The sequence below is a fragment of the Stenella coeruleoalba genome, assembly GCF_951394435.1.
Source record: "Stenella coeruleoalba genome assembly, chromosome: 4".
Taxonomy (NCBI): domain Eukaryota; kingdom Metazoa; phylum Chordata; class Mammalia; order Artiodactyla; family Delphinidae; genus Stenella; species Stenella coeruleoalba.
This window is the reverse complement of record NC_137149.1, coordinates 137246642-137269350: the sequence shown is the minus strand read 5'-3', so window position 1 is coordinate 137269350 and position 22709 is coordinate 137246642. Positions and strand designations below refer to the sequence as shown.

General features: G+C 37.5%; 1 protein-coding gene across 1 annotated transcript in view; it reads right to left on the bottom strand.

Moving 5' to 3' along the window:
- The window catches only part of HPGDS (hematopoietic prostaglandin D synthase), a 57839-nt gene extending 39244 nt beyond the window's left edge, over positions 1–18595 (bottom strand). The window contains exons 1-2 of the mRNA XM_079921057.1: positions 18529–18595; positions 12389–12439 (exon numbers count right to left, since the gene is read on the bottom strand). Coding sequence (XP_079777183.1) covers positions 12389–12412 — 24 coding nt within the window. The 5' untranslated portion in view covers positions 12413–12439; positions 18529–18595. The remainder of the gene's footprint in view (positions 1–12388; positions 12440–18528) is intronic.
- Between the last annotated feature and the right edge of the window lie 4114 nt (positions 18596–22709).

Genomic DNA, 22709 nt, shown 5'->3' with positions numbered 1-22709 from the left:
TCAGCGTCAGTTTCCTCCTCTATAAAACAGTGATATAAAAATCATTCTTGGGCTTCTCTGGTGGCACAGTGGTTGAGAGTCCGCCTGCCGATGGCAGGGGACACGGGTTCGTGCCCCGGTCCGGGAGGAACCCACACGCCGCGGAGCAGCTGGGCCCATGAGCCATGGCCGCTGAGCCTGCGCATCCGGAGCCTGTGCTCAGCAAAGGAAGAGGCCACAGCAGTGAGAGGCCCGCGTACCGCAAAAAAAAAAAATTATTATTTCTCAGAGTTGAAAGGATTAAACGGGCTAATATATTCAAGGCACTCTGCATTGCTTGGCAAGTGGTTTCTGCTTGATAAATATTACTGGTTATTACATATTTCTTTAATGGAAAAATAAATATAATATTTTAAAAATAGCTCACATTATTAGTTCCTCTTTATTTATTTTGGTAAAGGGGAAGTGTTCAACAAAACCCATTTCTACTCTTCTAGCTGCACTGTTGATGGAAAAAGAAGGAAGTCTCCAGAAGAAGACCACAGAGCTTCCTTCTCAGCTTCTAAAGCTTTTGGGTATATTTTACTTAATCAAACAATTTCCTTTTCACAGTCAGTTATTTGAGAAACTAAAAACATCTAAAACTAAAGTATTTAAACGTGGGATTGAGAAGGCAGGAAATGAAGAATGTTTCTTTTTCTCCTCCTTAACCTATTTGGGTAATTGAAATGTGCTTGCAAATTTTTAGTGTCTGTGTTTTCCCAGATTTCCACAGTGATAGCACTTTTTTTCTTACCTGGCTCTTCAGGTACTGTGAAGAATAATACAGTAATTATCGCCAAGAATGTGAATAGATGTTTTACTGCCTAGCCTTTTGGTGGAAAGAGGATTCCCAGATACAAGCGAATAATACTAATAAAAATAGCTAATATTTGTTCATTGCTTTCTGTGGGCTGGCATTGAACAAAGGGCTTGCCATGTATTATCTCATTTAATGCCCACAAAATAACATCACAATTAGTTACATAACTTGACTGTGGCTACATAACGACTAGGGCTTGTCATGAAAGTATTTCTAGAAGTAAAATTTCTCAAACATTTGAATCTTATTCATGAGATTGCATCTTTACTCTTCTGTCAAGAATGGGGGCAATAAGCATTAAAACAGAGTAAGTTAACTTGTTTTTCAAGATTTTTCCAGATTTAATTCCTGTCCCCTCTGTATCATCACAACACACACTAAGAGGAAGGACCATGCATTAAATCCCACCTCTGCCTCCACCCTGTCATGTAAACACAAAGCAGTTCACCTCCTCTCAGAATGTCAGTTCTAGGAAAGTAAGAGTAGGCCCCGTGACCTCCAAAGTCACTTTCTGCTCTATTGTTCAATAACATAATTTTCCCCTGAAGATATTTCTCTGTCTTACATGAAAACTAAGTCCAAAAGGACACAAAGTTCTGGATTGAGGGTTACAAGGACATAAGCTATTTTGTCCTCTAATCTAGCAGCAAAGACAAGATACTCAGATCAAAGGTAGGTCACCCTCTCTGATAATCCCAGGATGGATTTCCTATTTATAGGCACTAAAGTAATGCAGACAGGAGTGTAATTTAGGGAGAATTTTTTGGTGACAGTAAACCCTTTCCTAGAACTTATCGAGAAGCAAGCAGCCAAGCTGTATCTATTAAAATGATTTGCATATTTGGATTTTTTACATATTTTGAAAACATATTAATGCAAAGAGGTGTGTTTTTCTCATGAAATCTAGCAAAACAAGATTTTGGAGAAGAATGTATCCAAAAATTTCCAGGACTCTACAAAGGACTAATAACAGCAAACACTGATTATTTGTGCTAATCACGTACCTAGTAGTAATGTTTTAATTTGTCAAATTCTCAAAGCAGCAGAGTCAATATTTTAGCCAGCTAGAGTGCCTTCAGAGTCTTTGCTATTAATCACTGCATTATATGGTCTCATAAATACATCACTAGAATGAAATATATTTCTATTATATTATTTAATATAAATGTATTTATAAATATATTAGAAATACAGTTTTAAATTTATATTAATTAAATAAATTTTTAAAATATTTCTGTGTATGTTACTTATGTATTTGTTTATTTGTTATTTATATTTCTTAAATTTTTTTTATTTATTTATTTTTATTTTTGGCTGTGTTGGGTCTTCGTTTCTGTGCGAGGGCTTTCTCTTGTTGTGGCGACCGGGGGCCGCTCTTCATCGCGGTGTGCGGGCCTTTCACTATCGCGGCCTCTCTTATTGTGGGGCACAGGCTCCAGACACGCAGGCTCAGTAGTTGTGGCTCACGGGCCTAGTTGCTCTGCAGCATGTGGGATCTTCCCAGACCAGGGTTCGAACCCTTGTCCCCTGCATTGGCAGGCAGATTCTCAACCACTGCGCCACCAGGGAAGCCCTGTTATTTATATTTCTTACTCTATCAGGCTTCTATAATTTGCTGATACTATTTCTTAGTATTATTTAACTATCTTTAGCCTGGGCGTACATATCAAGCAAACTTCTGATCTAAATTCTTTCTCTTAAGCATGTTTTTGTTTTGGTTTTTTTTTCCATTTCATTCTAGAAATTGATTTTGCATGCCTTTGTATGAAATATGTAGGATTTCTAACAGAATCTTTCAGACTGACCTGTAATGCAAGGTGAGGAAATTGCTTAGAACAAAGGAAATCAGGAAATCTTGGTTTTGCTGACACAACTAACATCTGCTGTCCTGTGTCTACAAGGGAAACAGAGCTCCAGTGAAAGGAGAATTCTAAGTGATGAATACAGAAATTAGATGAAGCTTCAATCCTTGGAGCACAGACTTATACAAGAATATAAACATAAATACAGTTTTTATAAGCAAAGGAGAAGCAGCTTTCATCTATAGCGAAGGAACAGAAAGATCCAGAAAACAATAAACAAAGTTATGCTAAAAAATTTTTTCTGGCCTCCAAGATACAGTTTTGCTACGTGACTACTTTGGTCCTTCATGAGCCTGAGCCATATGGAGAGAAAACATCAGTTGTTAAATGCTGGAACCTAGTCCACAAAGGCTGGAAATGGTATGTTTCCTGGCAGTATGTACATCTTGTTAATATAAACAGTTTCAATAGCTCATGGGAAGCTACAGGCCTCAATTAGGATGAAATACCATAGTCTGGAGGAAAAGACCCAGAATTGTTTCTAAGGCCTGGGGTTTCGAAGAATTTATATAAATGGTAAAAATTTGACATCTGTAGACTGATGTCACAACTGAAAGAAGATAGATAAATGTGATTCTGAAAAGAATTGAATGCTTCCTAAATGTTAAAACGATCCCGATGGCCCATGTAACAACGTCAGACACCACGGTGCTGTGATCACAGCATTTTTGTTTAATTGCTTGCAAGGGTGGTTTTGACCATTTGGCTATTCACTTCCTTTTCAAAATTTGATTTCCTCTCAAAGTTCTATTTCTTTCAAAGAGAGCAACTGCCTCAATCAAATACTTGTGTTTAACCAAGGAATGAAAAGCACAAAGAAATGAGTAATTAACATGAGATTATCGCTCAATTGACGTTCACACAACCAACATGTATTGAACACTGGTACCAGCACTAGTAGATGTCTCCTGTAAAGATTTTTTTTTTTTATAACATGTGCTTTTGGGTGTCTGGTAAGAACACTTTAAAACAAAAAAACTTTGTAAGACAATTTTCAGGTTTCCATCTCTATCTTAGATAAAAGATGCTTTGATAGACAGGTGCAAGTATTCCCTTTCCCATGCAAATTTATCCCTCTACTGGTTATGCTGTTTGTTAAAAGGACCCAGTTCTCTATAATTTGATGCAACACTTGGAAAGATTTGCTAAACAGCTGACAGTAATTTTGTGATTTATTTGGCAAGTGTATTTTTAGTATATTCTAATAAATTGTATTTTGGTTTTTTAGTGGTTCATGAAATATTGAGTGACCTAATTCCGTTTCCCAAAAGCCCAGAGTAAGGAGCAGATCTTAAATTAATGGAGACTTGCTAACTGCAGACATTTGGCGAGGCTCAATTTGAAAAGCCAGGTTTCTTTTCTACAAACGAATAGAAATTCATATGAAACTATATTGACTTAAACTTCATGTTAATATGCTACTATGTTTTTGTAAGTGTTCAGAATCAGATCTTTGTCTTTTATTTTATTTCTTTGAATGTAGTGGTAATCCTACCTCAATTTTAACTTTCTACTTGTTTTCCGTTTTAAAACAGCAGATAAGAGACGTATGCTCTGGGCAAAAGCAAAGTCTCTTCAGTTACACAGCTCGAGCAAAACTGCTCAGATGAGTATCAGCTACCAAGATTAAATCGCTGTTCATGGTTCATTTTATCAGTTTTTAGCAGATGCAAAGTATTACATTCTTTAAAAAAAAAAATCAGAGCCATCTTTTATCTTTTACCGAAGTCAAAGGCATCTTTTAACACCCTATGAACTTCAAAAAGTGAAGTTTGAACTTAAGCTAGTTGAGTGTTTAGTTTTAGTTCTCATTCTTTGGATCCTATTCATTAAGCCCTATTTATAAATTCAAAGAATCAGATTAACAAAACTCCTGAAAAATGTGCTTTTAAAAGAAGTGTGTCCCACCACCACCATACCCACTGCCACCACCACCACCACCAAAGAAAGAAACATTTAAAAAACAAGTGTTGAAGCTTTTTCGTGCATTGTCTTAAAAGTTGTATAGTGGATGTGCTCAAATTAAATGTATAGATTGATCGCCTTTTCAGAAACTGAAAAATAAAATTCTTATACATCCTTTGCTTGAAGTTTTAAAAATTTTCTCTTTTTCATTATTCACGTCTAGTTTGAATCCTATCGTTTAAATTTCCAGACTTGTTCTTTCAAACAGCTGGTTAGGCATGACATATTAACAACACTTGTTAATATCCCCAAGCCCAACACTTGTTAATGTCCCCAAGACAGTGCAAGTATACAGAAGGTATAGTCAGAAAGGACAAGAAAAAGGGGAGGAGTCAAGCATATAGGAAACATTTCAAAAAATATTGTGGCAGACAGGCAGCAAGTTGGAGGAGAAGAACTTGATTAAATCCATGTAGTCAAGTAATGAGCCAAGTTTCCCTAAAGGTGGGGAGGAAGACATATACTGTGGAGATGCCATCCCAATAACCCTGAAGAACCCACGAGACCCTAGGATCCTGGGACCCACAAAAGTGAACTTGAGATTCAGGGCAGAAAAAAGGGAATTGGTCAAAAGCCAGCAGAGAAAGCATTAGAGCCCTGATTGCATTATTCTTTCTCAACCACCTCTGCCCACCACCAACTCCTCTGTCTTTAAAAGAAAAGGAGTGGAGAGGATCTTGAGGAAACAGAGGCTATGCAAGGTATGAGACAGAAAATCAAGTATTCTAACTATTGAATAATATTTTTATGATATATAGTTTTGGAAAATAATTTCCATAAAAATTGAAAGTGAGAATATTGCAATCAGTTCAAGTATCTGGTATGCTTATTTCATAATCGTGAGAGTTGTAGGGCTGTTTAAGACACACAGCAAGTTTGTAATACAGATCTTATCAGACCCATTGCACAGATGAGAAAATTAAGGCTTACAGAGATTAAGCCATTTACCCAAAATCAAACAGCTATTAGGTAGTGGTCCTAGTACTCAGACTCAGTGCTGTTGATTACAAGCCTAATGCTCTTACAACTACTCCAAAATGCTTCGAAAAGTTTTGGTTTACAACGACTCTGAACAAAAAGAAGATTCTTCAGGATAAAGAAAGATGTGTAATGGAATATTCCCTGCAATTTTAGAACTTCTAATTACTTCATTGTTTAATTAGATTGATGAATTTGAAATGTAAAGGCTGGTATAAATACTGTTGCATATTATTTTTTCCCTAAAGCTGCAAATACACAAAATTAAATTTAGAACTGCATATTAAACTGAACAATGTGGGTCAATCCTTCCCAGTGTTTTTTGTCTTTTTTTCTGTTAGTCATTTCCTCTGACACTTGTTTTTCTCTGTGCCTATTATGTTCTAAACTCGTCTTCTGATGGAAGTTTTCCTGTGGTGAATAATTGAAACCAAAGTACCTAATATGATTTCTACCCATTTAAATATTAGCTTAATATTTTTTGTATTCTTTACTGACCTTTGTCAGGTTGTTCAAATAGCAATTTGCATAATCACATATTGATTCTGTATAGGAGTAGGTGATTTTGCAGAGCCATCCCTCAGGAGAGTTGGACTGAGGTAGGGTGTGGAGAATTGAGTAGGGTGGGTGCAGGCCTGGGTTTGCGGGAAGATCTGGAAGGAAAAACTTTACATCATGTCTTTTGTCCATCTGTCTCATCCAGCATTTTTAGGCAGGTTGAATATAATGAAAAGTCTATCGAGAACAACCGTAAACATGGGGAAAAATGCTTTGTGAAGAGCATATGCAAATGGGGGAGGGACAGTGTCACCCGGCATAAGTCAGATGACATTAAGGATGGAGCTGAGGTCCTTGAACATGCTCCAGCCTCCATAGTCTGTTAGTGGCAACTGGGAAGCTGTTCCTCCGCCACCCCACTGCATGCCTGCCTGACTGGGAAGACCCTCAAAATTATGAGCCTGGGTCGACCACCTCAGGTCACTTTTTACTAGAAACTTCTGGAAAATGCTCAACATCAATTATGCTGCACATCTTTTCCTTCCATGCTAGTTTCATAGTATCTGCTAAACAGGCTTCTGACAAAGTGTGTTAAGTGCTAAGGTTTGCAAGCTCTGGGTATAAAGCTATAAAAGTCAACCTTTTCAAAGGCCCACAATGAAACCCAAAAAGTTTGTTAAAATGAGGTGCCTGATAACCTTCCTTTTTTCATTTTTTCAGTTTTATCTTTATTTTTAATCTCATTTTTTCCTTCCTGTAGAGATATTTTTTAACATTTCACAGTAAAAGCACATTTTTTAGTGTGGAAAAGAAATTCATTACATTGGTGGTGGTAAATTTGTTACTTCGTTGGTAAATTTAATCTACTACGTCACTGTGCAAAATTTGTGATTATATACCACAGATGAAATGATCAATTTAGCTCTGCCATGTATATAATGATAATATTCAGGCAAAAGCAAGACACCAAAAATTTTTATTCAATTCGTTTGGCCAATTTTTTCTTTTCTCCCATAGTAAATATTTGGTACATAAATTTTTGCACAATTTATTTTTAATTTTTAGAAGGGGAATTGCTGAGTAACTGGTTATATGCATTCTAAATGATAATACCCATTGCCAGACTGACATTCACAAACTCATTCTCCAGCTAATATGAGTTAATGTTAATTATTTTATTCTTTTTCAATCTTATGAGTAAAAACATAGTTGTTTTTTGTTTTGTTTTTTACTTTTAAAATCTTTTTATTGTAAAGTAAAATACATACACAGAAAACCACAAAGAACAAATGTGTATCTTAGTGCATTATAATAAGGTAAACACAATCCTAACTACTAAACAGATCAAGAAATACAACTTTGTCAGCCAACCCCTGCAATTTCCCCTTAACATACTCCTTCCCTTTAAAAGTAACCACTATCTCTCTGATCGCGCTGCCGGCGTGCAAGATGGCCGTGAAGAAAGACAAGAAGCCTAAGAAGTCAACCTGGAAGTTTAATTTGGACCTTACTCATCCAGTAGAAGATGGAATTTTTGATTCTGGAAATTTTGGTACCTTCCCTAGTGAATATCTAGGGTTTTCTTCCCTAGTGTGGCATTTTTTCTGTTTTAAAATAGGAACAGTTTCTACGGGAGAAGGTTAAAGTGAATGGAAAAACTGGAAATTTTGGGAATGTCGTTCACATTGAACGCTTCAAGAGTAAAATCACAGTTGCTTCTGAGAAACAGTTCTCTAAAAGGTATTTGAAATACCTCACCAAGAAATACCTTAAGAAGAACAATCTTCGTGATTGGCTTCGTGTGGTTGCATCCGACAAGGAGACTTATGAACTTCGTTACTTCCAGATTAGTCAAGATGAAGATGGATCCGAGTCTGAGGACTAGATGAAGCCATCCCTTTCAGGGCTTTGCTTGCTAACAAAACAAATGAAGTATACAAGAGAAGCATCTGGAAATGGACCTTCAGTTTATCAGTGAATAAAAAACATTACTCTGTATGTTAAGCATTCATCTCTTTGATTTAAGTGTATGCTGTTTATATGGTGCTGGCTTTCCTTTAATACTTTTTTTTGTTTGTTTTTCTTCGGCGCCGGCCTCTCACTGTTGTGGCCCCTCCCGCAGGCTCCGGATGCGCAGGCTCAGCAGCCATGGCCCACGGGCCCAGCCGCTCCCAGCCGCTCCGTGGCACGTGGGATCCTCCCGGACCGGGGCACAAACCCATGTCCCCTGCATCAGCAGGCGGACTCTCAACCACTGGCGCCACCAGGGAAGCCCCCCTTTAATACTTTTTTTTAAAAAAATTTATTGGAGTATAGTTGATTTACAATGTTTTGTTGGTTTCGGGTGTACAGCAAAGTGAATCAATTATACACGTGCACTCCTTTTCTTTTTTAAGATTCTTTTCCCATATAGGCCATTACAGAGTATTGAGTAGAGTTCCCTGTGCTATGCGGCAGGTTCTTACTAGTTGTCTGTTTTATGTATGGTAGTGTGTACATGTCAGTCCCAATCTCCCAGTTTATCCCCACCCCCCACCCCCGCTGCCCTTATCCCCTGGTAACCATAAGTTTGTATTCTACATCTGTTACTCTACTTCTGTTTTGTAAACAAGTTCTTTGGTACTCATCTGTTGTTGTTTTTAATACTTTCTGTAAGCAGTATTTAAATAGCCTATAGCTAGTGGAATTTCTTCCAGGATTTCTGAAGTGTACTACTTTTACAAATGTCCTTGAGTTAAAGTATATAGTGAAAAAATGAAGCACAATTTTGGGTATAACTTTATATAATAAAGTATTTAAATTCTCTTGACAGTCTCAAAAAAAAAAAAATAAAAAATAAAAGTAACCACTATCCTTACTTTTTATAGTAATCCTCCCTTGCATATGTTTGTGGTTTTATTATCCAACTAGGCATGTCTAAAAACTATAGCTTAGTCTTACCCTTTTTAAAAATTGATATGTTTCTATTTGTTTCAATTTTATTTATGTTTTATTGAGGTAACATTAGTCCATAACATCATATAGGTTTCATGTGGACAACATTATATTTCTACTTCTGTATACATGACAGCATGCTCACCACCAAAAATTTAGTTTCTACCCATTACCATACAGTTGATCCCATTTACCCATTTTACCCTCGTCCCCTGCCCCTTCTTCGGTGACCAATACTGTATTCTCTGTACCCACATGTTTTTGTTTGGTTTGGCTAATTCATTTATTTTGGTTTTCTGTTTCTTTGTTTGTTTGTTTTTTATAATACACATATGAGTGAAATCATATGGTATTTGTCTTTCTCTGTCTGACTTATTTCACTTAATACAGTCAAGGTCCATCCATGTTGTTACAAATAGCAAGATTTCATCTTTTTTATGACTGAGTAGAATTCCATTGTATATATGTACCACATCTTCTTTATTCATCCATCCATTGATCAACACTTAGGTTGTTTCCATATCTTGGCTATTATTAATAATTCTGTAATGAATATAAGGGTGCATGTATCTTTTTGACTTGGTGTTTTCATTTTCTTTAGATAAATACCCAGAAGTGGGATACATGGATGTTATGGTAGTTCTATTCTTAATTTTTTGAGAATCTCCATACTGTTTTCCATTGTGGTTATACCTATTTACACTCCCATCAACTGTGTGTGAGGGGTCCCTTTTCTCTACATCCTCTCCAACATTGTTATTCCTTGCCTTTTTATAACAGCCATTCTAATGGCCATGAGGTGATATCTCATTGTGGTTTTGATTTGCATTTCCCTAATGATTAACAATGTTGAACATATTTTCATGTGCCCATTGGCCACCTGTATGTCTTCTTTGGGAAAATGTCTATTCAGGTCCTCTGCCCATTTTTAATTAGCTTTTTGTTGTTGTTGTTGAGTTGTATGAGTTCTTTATATATTTTGGATATTAATCCCTTATTGGATATGCAATTTGCAAATGTCTCCTCTCTTTAAGTGATTTGTCTTTTGGTATTGTTGAGGGTTTCCTTGGCTGTGCAGAAGATTTTTGGTTTGATGTAGTCCCATTTGTTTACTTTTGCTTTTGTTTCCCTTGCCTAAGGAGACACATGCAGAAAGATATTGCTAAGACTGATGTCAAAGAACGTACTGCTTATGTTTTCTTCTAAAGGTTCTATAGTTTCAGGTCTTACAGTCAAGTCTTTAATTTCATTTTGAGTTGATTTTTGTGTTATAGTGTGAGATAGTGATCGTTTCATTTTTTGTTTCCCACACCATTTATTGAAGAAACTATCCTTTCTTCATTGTTTATTCTTTACTCCTTTATTGTAAATTAATTGTCCACATATGTGTAGATTTATTTCTGGACTCTTAATTCAGTTCCATTGACCTATGTTGTTATCTCTCTGTTGTTCTGCAAATACCATGCTGTTTTGATTACTATAACTTTGTAATATAGCTTGAAATCAGGGCGTGTGATACCTCCAGGTTTGTTTTTTTTTTTTTCCTCAGAATTACCTTGGTTGTTTGGGGTCTTTGGTGGTTCCAGACAAATTTTAGAATTTTTTGTTCTATTTCTGTTAAAAATGTCACTGGGAGTTTGATAGGGACTGTATTGAATCTATAGATTGCTTTAGGTAACATTTTAATAATGTTAATTCTTCCAAAGCATGGAATACATTTCCACTTATTTGTGTCTTCTTCAATTTCTTTCAACAATGCCTTACAGTTTCTAGTGTACAGGTCTTTCATCTTATAGTGTTTTAAATTAGCACATCTTTGATTACAGAAAAGGTTGAACATCAAAAGGTTGAACATCCTATGTTTCTTTATCATTTATATTTTTTCTTTTGTGAATTTTCTACATTTTTTCTATTAGGGTTTCCAACTAAAAAGATGGAAAAAATTCTTATTGATTTGCAAGAATCTCTTTATATGTGTTACATATGTGCTATAGAATTACTCTTTCCCATCCTTGTGGATTCACAGTAGACAGAGTGTAATTTCCCTCCATTTGACTTAGGACTTCACCATGTGATTTCCTGTGCCTAATGTAATACCAGCAGACATGATACAACCAGAGGCTTTAGAAGTGCTTGCACAGTTTGGATTTCCATTTTGTTCCCCTGCTCTCTGCCATAACATCATGCCCTGGGTAGCCAGTGGTCCCAGAATGAAAACATAGAAAGCCTGAAGCAGAGCTACCCCAGCTGACCTGTAGACTTGTGAATGAGGATACTAAAATGTTTGTTGTTTTAAGCCACTGAGAATTTGTTATGCAGCATTATGGCCGCACTAGCTGACTAATACAGTACTGTAAGCTCTTTCTCTAAATATCAATGTGATCCTGTCTGCTAATTACAAGAAGGGGAGGAATTTCAAAATAAAATAACATATAGAAAATATACTGTTTTTTTTCAAGAAAAAAGGTACTCCAGGAACACTCTGTCCATGAATAGTCACCAAGGTTGGCAAGAGAAGTAATAGCTTCCAGCAAACCAGCCAATGTAGCAGAGTGTATAAGAGGCCAAGCAGAACAATTAATATTTCTTCAAGAAATACCTAATAGTTATTGTATTAGTTAAGGTTCTCCAGAGAAACAGAATCAATAGGATTTATTTATTTAAAGAGATTTATTAGAAGGAATTGGCTCATGCAGTTACGGAGACTGCAAAGTCCAAAATCTTCAGGGTGGGCTGGCAGGCTGGAGACCCAGGAGAGGTGATGCTGCAATTCCAGTTCAAAGGTCATCTGCTATAGAATCAGAAGAGCCAGTGCTACAGATGAAGTCCAAAGGCCATCTGCTGGAGAATTCTTTCTTGCTCAAGAAAGCTGGTGTTTTTGTTCTATTCAGACCTTCCACTGATTGAATGAACCCAGCCACATGAGGTAAGGTAATCTGCTTTCTTCAAAATTTACCAATTTAAATGTTAATCTCATCCAAATCTTCCCTCACAGAAACACCTAGAATAATGTTTGTCCAAATACTAGGTACCCTGTGGTGCAGTCAAGCTGACACACAAAATTAACCATCACAGTCATTCTGAGATTAATATTGACCATCAGGCTAAATTTGGTATTTTGAGAGCAAATATGAATCCAGCGTACTCAGGGTAAATAGCAAGACAAGCCAGTTACAAAGGCATTGAAATCATCAACAAGAGGGAGACAGGAGTCCAATTAGGAGACCACACACCAGTTATCTTAACAGAGAGAATTTAAGAAATAGAAATACTCACTAGTTACTGAGGGACCAAAAAGGCAAAAAATTACCTTAGAATACCATGGAGTTAGCATATGCAGGAAGCAGTTACCACTTCTGGCCTGGAGGAACAAAGGGAAAGAGGTTATTTAAACTTTTAAGCTTGAAGCAAATGTCCATGTTGCTGAAACTCAGACCCTTAAGTCCCTGGAGCTGGGAACACAGACCTCTAAGGAGTGCTGGGCAGGGGGAGTCAGCTGGAGTTAGTGTCCCTGAGCGGGCAAGGTGAGACTGGCCTGTGAGTGTTCGAAAAACCAGAACCTGGAATCAAGGGCTACTACTGGAATGGACTGCCACTTTCAGAGTGAAGAAGTGTTGCTAGATGACACTCAGAGGTACAGCCAACAAGAAGAAACAGAAACTGTACGTTCCTCCTTCCTCCTCCAGTATGAGGTCTCCCTCTAGTGCCCTCTCCTGGCAGAGCCTAATAGGCCATAGCTGCCAGGGAAAAAGGTGGTTCAACCACCCCCAGTCCACTTCCAGCTGAGTAAAGCAGGGTGGGTTTGTAGCTGGGAGACATTAGCTTAATAATGGCTGTGACCTCCAGAGTGGAGTAGTTGCACCCAGGAAGATGCATGAGACAATCCATTAGGAAATGGGAAGAAATCTATTTGCATTTTTTATCTAAAAAAATAAGAAAGAAAGAAAGCTTTATTCATTTTAAAGTGCATATTGATAGCGAAAGCTCTCTTTGGGAACATTAAAGGGAGAAAAATGAAAACAGAGAATGTTGCCAAGAGAAAACAAAAATCTAAACAAGACAGCAGGAGGGAAACTGGTCTGGCTAAAATGCAATGCGCTTACACTTACATGTGCAGCGGCAAGAAAGAACTAATGCAGTAACTGAGAACCTTTTTGTACAAGTAAGTCATATTTGTACTAGTGGACACTAAAGAAAATCAGATAGGCTTTGTGGATTCCTAGTGTCCAAGTGTAACATTAAGTTGGCGTGAAAGAAGGATTCTCCCTATTTCTTTGTGGGATGCAGCATGGCTCCAGTGCTCAGAAAACTGAAATATACACTCTGCCATTAGGCACACTCAAGATTTTTCAGCCACGGAAGCATCAGGACAAGCACTCTTGTCAAGGGCAGCACCGTGCTCACATTCTCTCACTGTTCAGCCACAGCAAAGAGAATAAAGAGACACTCCCTCAAGTTGTTTGTGCCACAGGCAGCAGCAACAAGGAAGCCAGGTCAGAAGAGCTGGAGTAGACTTCTTATACACAAGGTAGACACATGTTAGGGACACCTACAAAAACTGCAGGAGATTTGGGGAGAGGGAGGCTAATAAATCACTCAGACAGAGGAAGCACTGAACCTGTTAAATTTGCATAATTAATGTTAATGTGATCTCATTTGTACCCTCATGCTGGTGGTATCAAGAGATGTGTGTGTATGTGCGGGGGTGGGTAAGGGTTTATTCTTTCATTCTAGAAACATTTCTTGAGTTCCTTCTGTGTGACCGGCACTGTTCCAGAAATCAGTGGTACAGAGATGAACAAGGCTGACAAGATCCCTTCCTTCAAGAATTACACACCGGGACTTCCGGGGTGGCGCAGTGGTTGAGAATCCGCCTGCCGATGCAGGGGACAGGGGTTCCAGCCCTGGTCCGAGAAGATCCCACGTGCCACGGAGCAACTAAGCCCGTGAGCCACAACTACTGAGCCCATGTGCCACAACTACTGAAGCCCTCGCGCCTAGAGCCTGTGCTCTGCAACAAAATAAGCCTCCGCAATGAGAAGCCCGCGCACCGCATCGAAGAGTAGCCCCCGCTCGCCGCAACTAGAGATAGCCCGCGCGCAGCAACGAAGACCCAACGCAGCCAAAAATTAATTAATTTATTAATTATTTTAAAAAAAGAATTACACACCTAAGGAGTCCCTCTGAAGTAGGAATGGCCTGGAACTTCAATTTCCTGACACGCTTGAGCTCTGTAGGTGTTACGGTTCATGTCGTCTAAGAATCCTCAATCTCTATGAACTGGCCCCTAAATTAGATTCAGAATCAAGGTAATCTCACCAAGTCTACAGCCAATTCTGTAATATTATAATGCCTGTTCCAAGCTAAACTCAAAGCACAAAGCTTTCCTCCAACTCAAGAAGTCATATATTAACTCCATTAACTCCATTCTATACATAATATTTAGAGACCTGCTGTCATCTTGAAATGAAAGATATGATTATCTAAGCTTGGTAGGAGAGTTGGACACATCAAACCATTGGTGTTCTCTTTTTCTCAATTTCTTCAGATGTAGCTTTTAAAAAATAGGGCCACTATGATAGTAGGTCTAAAAATTATTTGATAAAGTGGAATAGTGATCACTCATGTGCATAATTGATATCACTATTATTACACTGTGGAATTCTTACACTGCTTTACATTGGATGTAAATATAATCCAAGGTAACTTTCTGCTCATCAACACTGCTTTACATCTATTCCCAGTAGGGCTGTTTTCCAGTGCTCCCAAGTAGACAATTAAAGAACAGAATGAGCAAAGCATGCATTTGAACAAATTGAACTTATACTGCGAACTCAGATACACATTCTTTTAAGGAACTGTGACGTAATCAAAAGTTTCTTTAAAAAGACATTTTTAGGGCTTCCCTGGTGGTGCAGTGGTTGAGAGTCCGCCTGGCGATGCAGGGGACACGGGTTCGTGCCCTGGTCCGGGAAGATCCCACATGCCGCGGAGCGGCTGGGCCCGTGAGCCATGGCCGCTGAGCCTGCGCGTCCGGAGCCTGTGCTCCGCAAAGGGAGAGGCTGCAACAGTGTGAGGCCCGCGTACCGCCAAAAAAAAAAAAAAAAAGTTCATCCTGAATAAAACCGAACTTGAAAATATTCTCCAGACTGAGTTTGAACTTTTGTCATATGTTATTTGGTTTGAGTCTTGAAAGACTACCATACCAGTGGTTCTTAGGTTCCTGCCAAAATCTTTCTGAGTGTCTTTGGCTTGGTTTTGAAGGATAACATTTATTGGCTACATAAAATATACCTCTTGTCCTTACTGACTCATTAAAATAAATGAATAAATAAACTGCCTAAATTGAGCTCAGTTTTGAATTAAAACTCATATCCTTAGCTCCAAGAAAATGCCTATTGCCTTTCTAGCATATGTGTTCAATACTTACATTTGTATTTGCCAAACTATTCCTCTAGAGATACCATATGACTGTTTCAATTGAAACACGTTGGACTTTATTTGATGTCCAAATCTTACAAAAAAATATTTGTATGGAAAACTGATTAATGGTTCAATGTCCATGTTCAGGCCAAGGTATGTACACAGCTGAAATGATGTTCAGTTCTAGTCCATTGGGATCAATGTTCAATACAGAGTTGATGGTCCTATGATCCAGGAGATTATTGTCAAATACCTCAAGTAGATTCTTAAACCAACCAGGTGTATGTTTTTAATGTAAAACTGACCCCAACTTTTATCTGTCACCAACTCAGAATGTTGTTTTCCAAGATTTTTTCATGATAGGCCATAAGGTATTTTGCAGTAAGTCTAAGTTAATACATTGCTGAAAAGTTTATTTTGGTTTTGTTTTTATTTGAACAATTTTCTGTTATGAACAATTTAATATAATTCCAGCAGGTTATAGGTATTTTTATTAATGTAAATGTATTTTTAATTCTGATCATACATAAAGTGATTACTATCCAACTAAATTCAATAGGCTTGGTGCAGAAGTAAGGTTTCAATTCTTGGTCAGTGATACTTATCTTAAGGGTTCTGCTTTTTTTGTTTTCCAAATATTACATTCTTCTGTAATGTAGCTTATGGCAAACATATAAGTACTGGCAGGCTATGCAGAATGTCAACATTAATGATGATTCTGGTCAATATTTCAATCAATAGTATCAAATAATCTCTGATTACATAGATCAATTCTTCAGAAAACCATGTTTGGCTTTTGTTTTGAAATGCAGTGGCTGCATTTTATGGTTTGATTAAGTTATTGTCCTTTATTTCCTCTTAATACCTATAGCTTCATAAATTACTGGCACCAGGCATTTTATAAATACTTCATATGAATTAATTTATTTAATTCTCACAACATCACTATGGGGTACGTTTTATTATTATTATCCCTATTTGATAAGCAAGGAAAATGAGCCTCAGAACTTGTCCATGTTACAGCTAATAAATAAAAGAGTTAGGATTTGAACGCAGGAAGTCTGTCTTTAAAAGTATTGCTCTCAATCCCTAAATTATCATACAGGCACATCCTGATAAATTTCTGCCTGTATCTAGCTTCCTTTCTTGGCTTTGCCTCTTTGTACCTTATGCTCATATATTATAAGGCTCTTGGTTGTTTTTGTTTTGTTTGGTTTTGGCCTTTACAATACTTATTTTAGTTGGTGAAAATTATATGGCAGAGAGCTTCCCTGGTGGCGCAATGGTTGACAGTCCACCTGCCAATGCAGGGGACACGGGTTCGTGGCATGCTGCGGAGCAGCTGGGCCTGTGAACCATGGCCACTGAGCCTGCGCGTCCGGAGGCAAAAAAAAAAAAAAATTATATGGCAGAGAGCAGAAGAATGTTCCTGACTACATTGTTTTGCTCTGAGTTGCTGGGTCTTGGTCGCCTTGTCAATTGTGACTAACAGTCAACGAGGATTGCCCAGGTGGCTTTGCCTTACAGAAATCAGCTTTTGCAGAAATGAATGGAATAAAAGATATTATAAATGTATTTTTAAAGTATTCCCTATGGAATTATTGCAATTCCATGTAAAGATAATCTAGGTGAGCACTGTAATAAATACAATAAAAGCTGAGGTCCAGCATCATTCATAATTTGTCTAGAGTAAGATGAGAGTTGACAGCAAGGCTGAGAGTAGAGGCTACTTCTTCTGACTCCCCATTTAGTGCTCTTTTCATTCTGACCTCAAGAATTCAGTCTAACACTGGGTGCAGGGAAGTAAAAAGACAGTTATACAACTGGGAATGTGTTAGAGGTGAGCACACGGGAAATGGAATCCAAATGGAGAGAGTAGAAAACGTTTCCCACAGGAGATGATACAGAACTTTAGAGTTGACCAGGTAAAGGGAAGGGGAGAATGCCCCCAGCAGTGACAACAGCATATATAAAAATCTTGAATCTGTGAAAGTAGAGGACCTGTTCAGAGACTGCAAGTCACCCAAATGTCTGGGTGAGCTGGAGTGTGGGAAAGAGGACGCTAGATATCGAGAGGAGAAAAAGTAAGTGCCTACGATGCCATACTAAAGAATTAAAATTTTAGCCAAACTTCTTGGGATGACGTTGGAAGATTTTATACAAAGAAGCATTGTGGTTAGATTTGCATTTTAGAAAGAATACTCTGGCAGGAGAAGGCAAGGACACAAAGAGACGAGGAAACTTGCAATGCCGTGGAGAGAAAATGCAAGTTCCAGAGACAGTGAAGAAACAGTGATACTTTGGAAAACACAGGCTGTAGGTGTCTGCTACATGACACCGAGACAGAAATGCAGAATGAGGAACACTCTAGGCATCACCTTGGTGAGCAGAGGTAACTGGGACATCCAAGTGGAGACATGTAGTTGGTATATGGTTTTGTGCCTCTGGAGCTCAGTCAAAAAAGAGCTAAAATGGGGTGATGGCTAGTCATCCATTCAGTAAACATCTAGTGAGCATTTACAAGGTGCCAGATACTGTGATAGGCTCTGGAATTCAGAGGTGAATTAAATCAAGCCCATCTTTGTCTCCCAGGTATTTATAGTTTGCAGAGGAGGCAGGAAAGGAAAGAATCATAGCTTCTACTATGCCACTGTGTCCAGAGCATGGTGGGGTATTCAGTTCTCTCTGGGCCAAGTTAATCTGATGCAGTGCTGTGAAGTTATATTCTCAGTCCTTGAAAAAAGAATTTGCATAAATGGTAAAGCACTAACTTGCTCAGAAGTTTCCTCTGGCATTTGATTCTAATGAATAATGCTCACTGGTACGTTTATCTAAATTGTTGTTTCAGGAATAATAACAGTAGCTAACTTTATTGAGTATCTACTACATGTGAGGCTGTCCAGTCTTCTGAATATTTCAAATCTATTTTCTCATTTAATCCTTCCAAGGACCCCAGAAAGTTGGAACTATTATAATCTCTATGGTACCCATGAGAGAATCAAATCACAGAGAAAGTAAGTAACTTACCCAAGGTCACCAATTAGAAAATGGTTGATCTAGGATTCAAGCATGACGATCCTGTATCTCCTCACAGGAAAAAATAAGAATAAGTTTCTTTAGGAAAGATAACAGAATGCTCTTCTATCATTAATTGTGTATTAATGTTGACTTTTGTTATTTTCCTCTTTTAAAAAATTATTTTCCTCTTTTAAAAAAATTTCGTTGTCATTTGTCTCTAGGTATTATTGTTTGGCCTGAATAAACACACCATACCTCTTCCTTTCATTCATGTGAACTACCAGAATTTGGTAAAGTCTTTGTATTCCTCATGTCTGCGTGGAGACCTTACAGGATCTCTCTAAAAAGAAAGACCCTTTACAAAGATACTCAACTTTTTATAAAGAATTGGTTAGTAAAACATACCTATTGGGTAATTATTTTGACTGAGAGAAATATTGTAATGAAAAGTTATCATTCATTAAAGAAAAATCATTCAGCACTTACTCCTGGGTGTCAAGTACTGTCCTAGGCTCTAGAGATAAAAACTCACATAAAATATGGTTTCTGCCTACATGTTAGCAGGAAATAATGATTAAATCATTCACCTCTGGTTCCCAATAAAGATAACCTACCCACAGAACACACAGAGGGCATAACCCTTAGTGGTTGAAACTGGGGAAAGAAAAATCACACACATTTCTTAGCTAATACATACCATAATCACTTAGTTTGGTTTCCAAAATAAAGGCCGTTATTAGACCCTGAAAGCTTTTTAAAAATTTTTATCATTGATTTTCTGGGTAGTCCAGAAAGTATTACTTATAGCTTCACTCTTTTGTATAACACACCCTTAGCTTTTAGGACCTGGATCTACATTTTTGGGTGTATTTAATTGGAAGAATTTGAGAAGGATAGTTATTAGCTCTTCTCTAAATGTTTGAGAGAATTCGCCTGTGAAGCCATCTGGTCCTGGACTTTTGCTTGTTGGAAGATATTTAATCACAGTTTCGATTTCAGTGCTTGTGATTGGTCTGTTTATATTTGCTATTCCTTCCTGGTTCAGTCTCCCAAGGTTGTGCTTTTCTAAGAATTTGTTCATTTCTTCCAGGTTGTCCATTTTATTGGCATATAGTTGGTTGTAGTAATCCCTCATGATCCTTTGTATTTCTGCAGTGTCAGTTGTTACTTCTCCTTTTTCATTTCTAATTCTATTGATTTGAGTCTTCTCCCTATTTTTCTTGATGAGTCTGGCTAATGGTTTATCTATTTTGTTTATCTTCTCAAGGAACCAGTTTTTAGTTTTATCGATCTTTGCTGTTGTTTCCTTCATTTCTTTTTCATTTATTTCTGATCTGATTTTTATGATTTCTTTCCTTCTGCTAATTTTGGGCGGTTTTTGTTCTTCTTTCTCTAAGTTTAGGTTAAACCTAAATAAGTTTAGGTTGTTTATCTGAGATTTTTCTTGTTTCTTGAGGTAGGATTGTATTGCTATAAACTTCCCTCTTAGAACCGCTTTGCTGAATCCCATAGGTTTTGGGTCATCGTGTTTTCGTTGTCATTTGTCTCTAGGTATTTTTTGATTTCCTCTTTGATTTCTTCAGTGATCTCTTGGTTATTTAGTAACGTATTGTTTTGCCTCCATGTGTTTGTGTTTTTTACATTTTTTCCCTATAATTGATTTCTAGTCTCATAGCATTGTGGTTGGAAAAGATGCTTGATATGATTTCAATTTTCTTAGATTTACTGAGGCTTGATTTGTGACCCAAGATGTTATCTATCCTCAAGAATAGTCCATGTGCACTTGAGAAGAAAGTGTAATCTGCTGTTTTTGGATGGAATGTCCTATAAATATCCTTGAAATCTATCTGGTCTATTGTGTCATTTAAACGTTGTGTTTCCTAATTAATTTTCTTTGGATGATCTGTCCATTGGTGTAAGTGAGGTGTTAATGTCCCCCTCTGTTATTGTGTTACAGTCGATTTCCTCTTTTATAGCTGGTAGCATTTGCCTTGTGTATTGAGGCACTCCTATGTTGGGTCTCATTTGTTAATTTTTCTTTTTATTTTCATTACTCTAGGAGGTGGGTCAAAAAAGATCCTGCTGTGATTTATGTCAAAGAATGTCTGCCTATGTTTTCGTCTGAGAGTTTTATAGTGTCTGACCTTACATTCAGGTCTTAATCCTATCTTGGAAACTCTTGACAAAACACTTTTTTTTTTTAATTTGGTGAAGGTGCCAGGGATTGACGACAAAACACTTTTTAATACAAAGATTTTAAACATTTCATAGAATTGTGTTTTCACAAATTTCATATTGTCTCTTTCTGAAATGAAAACTTCAGATCAGGTTTACAAGGAGCCCATGTGCTGACCACATTTCAACTATGTAGACAGGTTTCCTTATAAATCTCTCAGAAAACTCAGTTTTAGAATCATGAATATAGATGACATACTTCAATATTGACCATTGGGGAATGAGGCTTCCTTGAATCAAGGTAATACAAGAAGGTTAGAAGCAATTAGATTAGAACAGTGACTTTCCATTTCTAACCCACTTGACAATAGAAGGTTTTGAAATTAAGTAAGGAGTCTATCAAACACTAACTTTTTTTCAGAATAAATAAAATATCGTACAAATACATGTATTAGTAATTCTCAGATTCATGTAGATGCTCTTAAAAGTAGTAAAATGTCCAAGTGTTGCTAAACTCATGGGGGTTCTTGCCACTGTCTGTTCATCAGTTACTTTCAAGTGGAATGTGCATTAGACCCATTACCAGAGTCCAGCAAGAGAAGGAGTTGGTCTCACTGAAGGCAGATATGCCCTGGGATGTCCAGAAATCTCTTAATTGAAGCAAATAGTCTCCACTTGATATTCTCCATTTATCAGTGAGAATTGTTAACCTTTCCTTCTACAGAAAGACATATCTTGATAATAGCTACAGAGATAAGTTCTCAGTCAAGTTACAGATTGTTGGCTTTGTTGACTGGAAGCTCAGCTACCCATGGATAAGCTTCCCTCAGGGTGATTATCTGTATGACTCAGATTCTAAATAGCCTTGCTTCCATCTGTGTTGCAGCCTCTATAAACCTGTTGGGATACTCAGGTACTTCAGTTTGTTCTAATGCCCATGTTGGTGTTTGCTTAAACTGTATTTGAAGACCATTGAAACCCCTGGATACAGGCTTTTCTGCAAGAGTAAATCTGTGTTGTCAACCACTACTGTTGGGGCGAGTTTCCTTGAGTCTCTCCTGCTCTGGAGTATGGGTTTATTGCCATCCTTGGATTTACTGTTCCAGCCATTCAAGCGCCATACAGAGTCATAAAATTTCAAGAATGGACACCCAGTGGAAATGTTATCTAAAAGATAACACAGTTATTCATTTAGGAAAATAAAGTCCCTTCTTTCTGGAGAACTCCAACTTGTTTTTTGTTTCATTTGCCCTCTGCTTTAATTGAACTAACCATTCATCTTGAATATGTTAAGCTGTGACAGGTTTTTTTTTCCAGACAGAGTGTTAATGAACAAAATTGTTTTAAATTTTCAACTATCTATATTGGTGACCTGAAAACTAGGGCACACAAAGACTTCTCATGTGGGGTGTGAACATGGAAAGTTTTAAGGGAATCAATTTCCTTCATATGTACTTTTCCTTAAAACTGATCTGCCTCAAGGAGTCGTGCCAATTCTCCTCTCCCACTTTCCCTTTCACAGTATAAAAGTGAGGTGAGCAGTTCAGCCATACTGAATTTTACTATGTACATTGTGCCAGGGTGTAAACATTTCTGAGAGTGCCAAATATAGGGAAGGCTGAAAATATTGCTGTCAGTGAAGCCTTATTTGAGCAAAGCACCATAAATCCACAGTAGGACTTTATATATCCCTGATTTATACGTATTTCTGTGAGTCGTGTTAGAAATAGAGGTTTTGGCCCATGCTGGAATGTTCTGAATTTAGATATATTGTAGAGTAGGAGTAGCTAGAGTGATGACTTTTTTTGTTTAATGACAATTTTTCTCTCCCCTAATGATAGGCAACAAAAGTATATTTCATCTGAGCGACAGTGCAATGAGAACAAGCAAAGACAGCATCAGTAATGCCTACCAAAGGTGACAGTACATTATTTCATCCAGTCAGTGAATTCAGTTTCTTAAACTCTTCTCCTCCAATGATCTCGCACTTCATCCTACTTTAGCCATTAACTTCC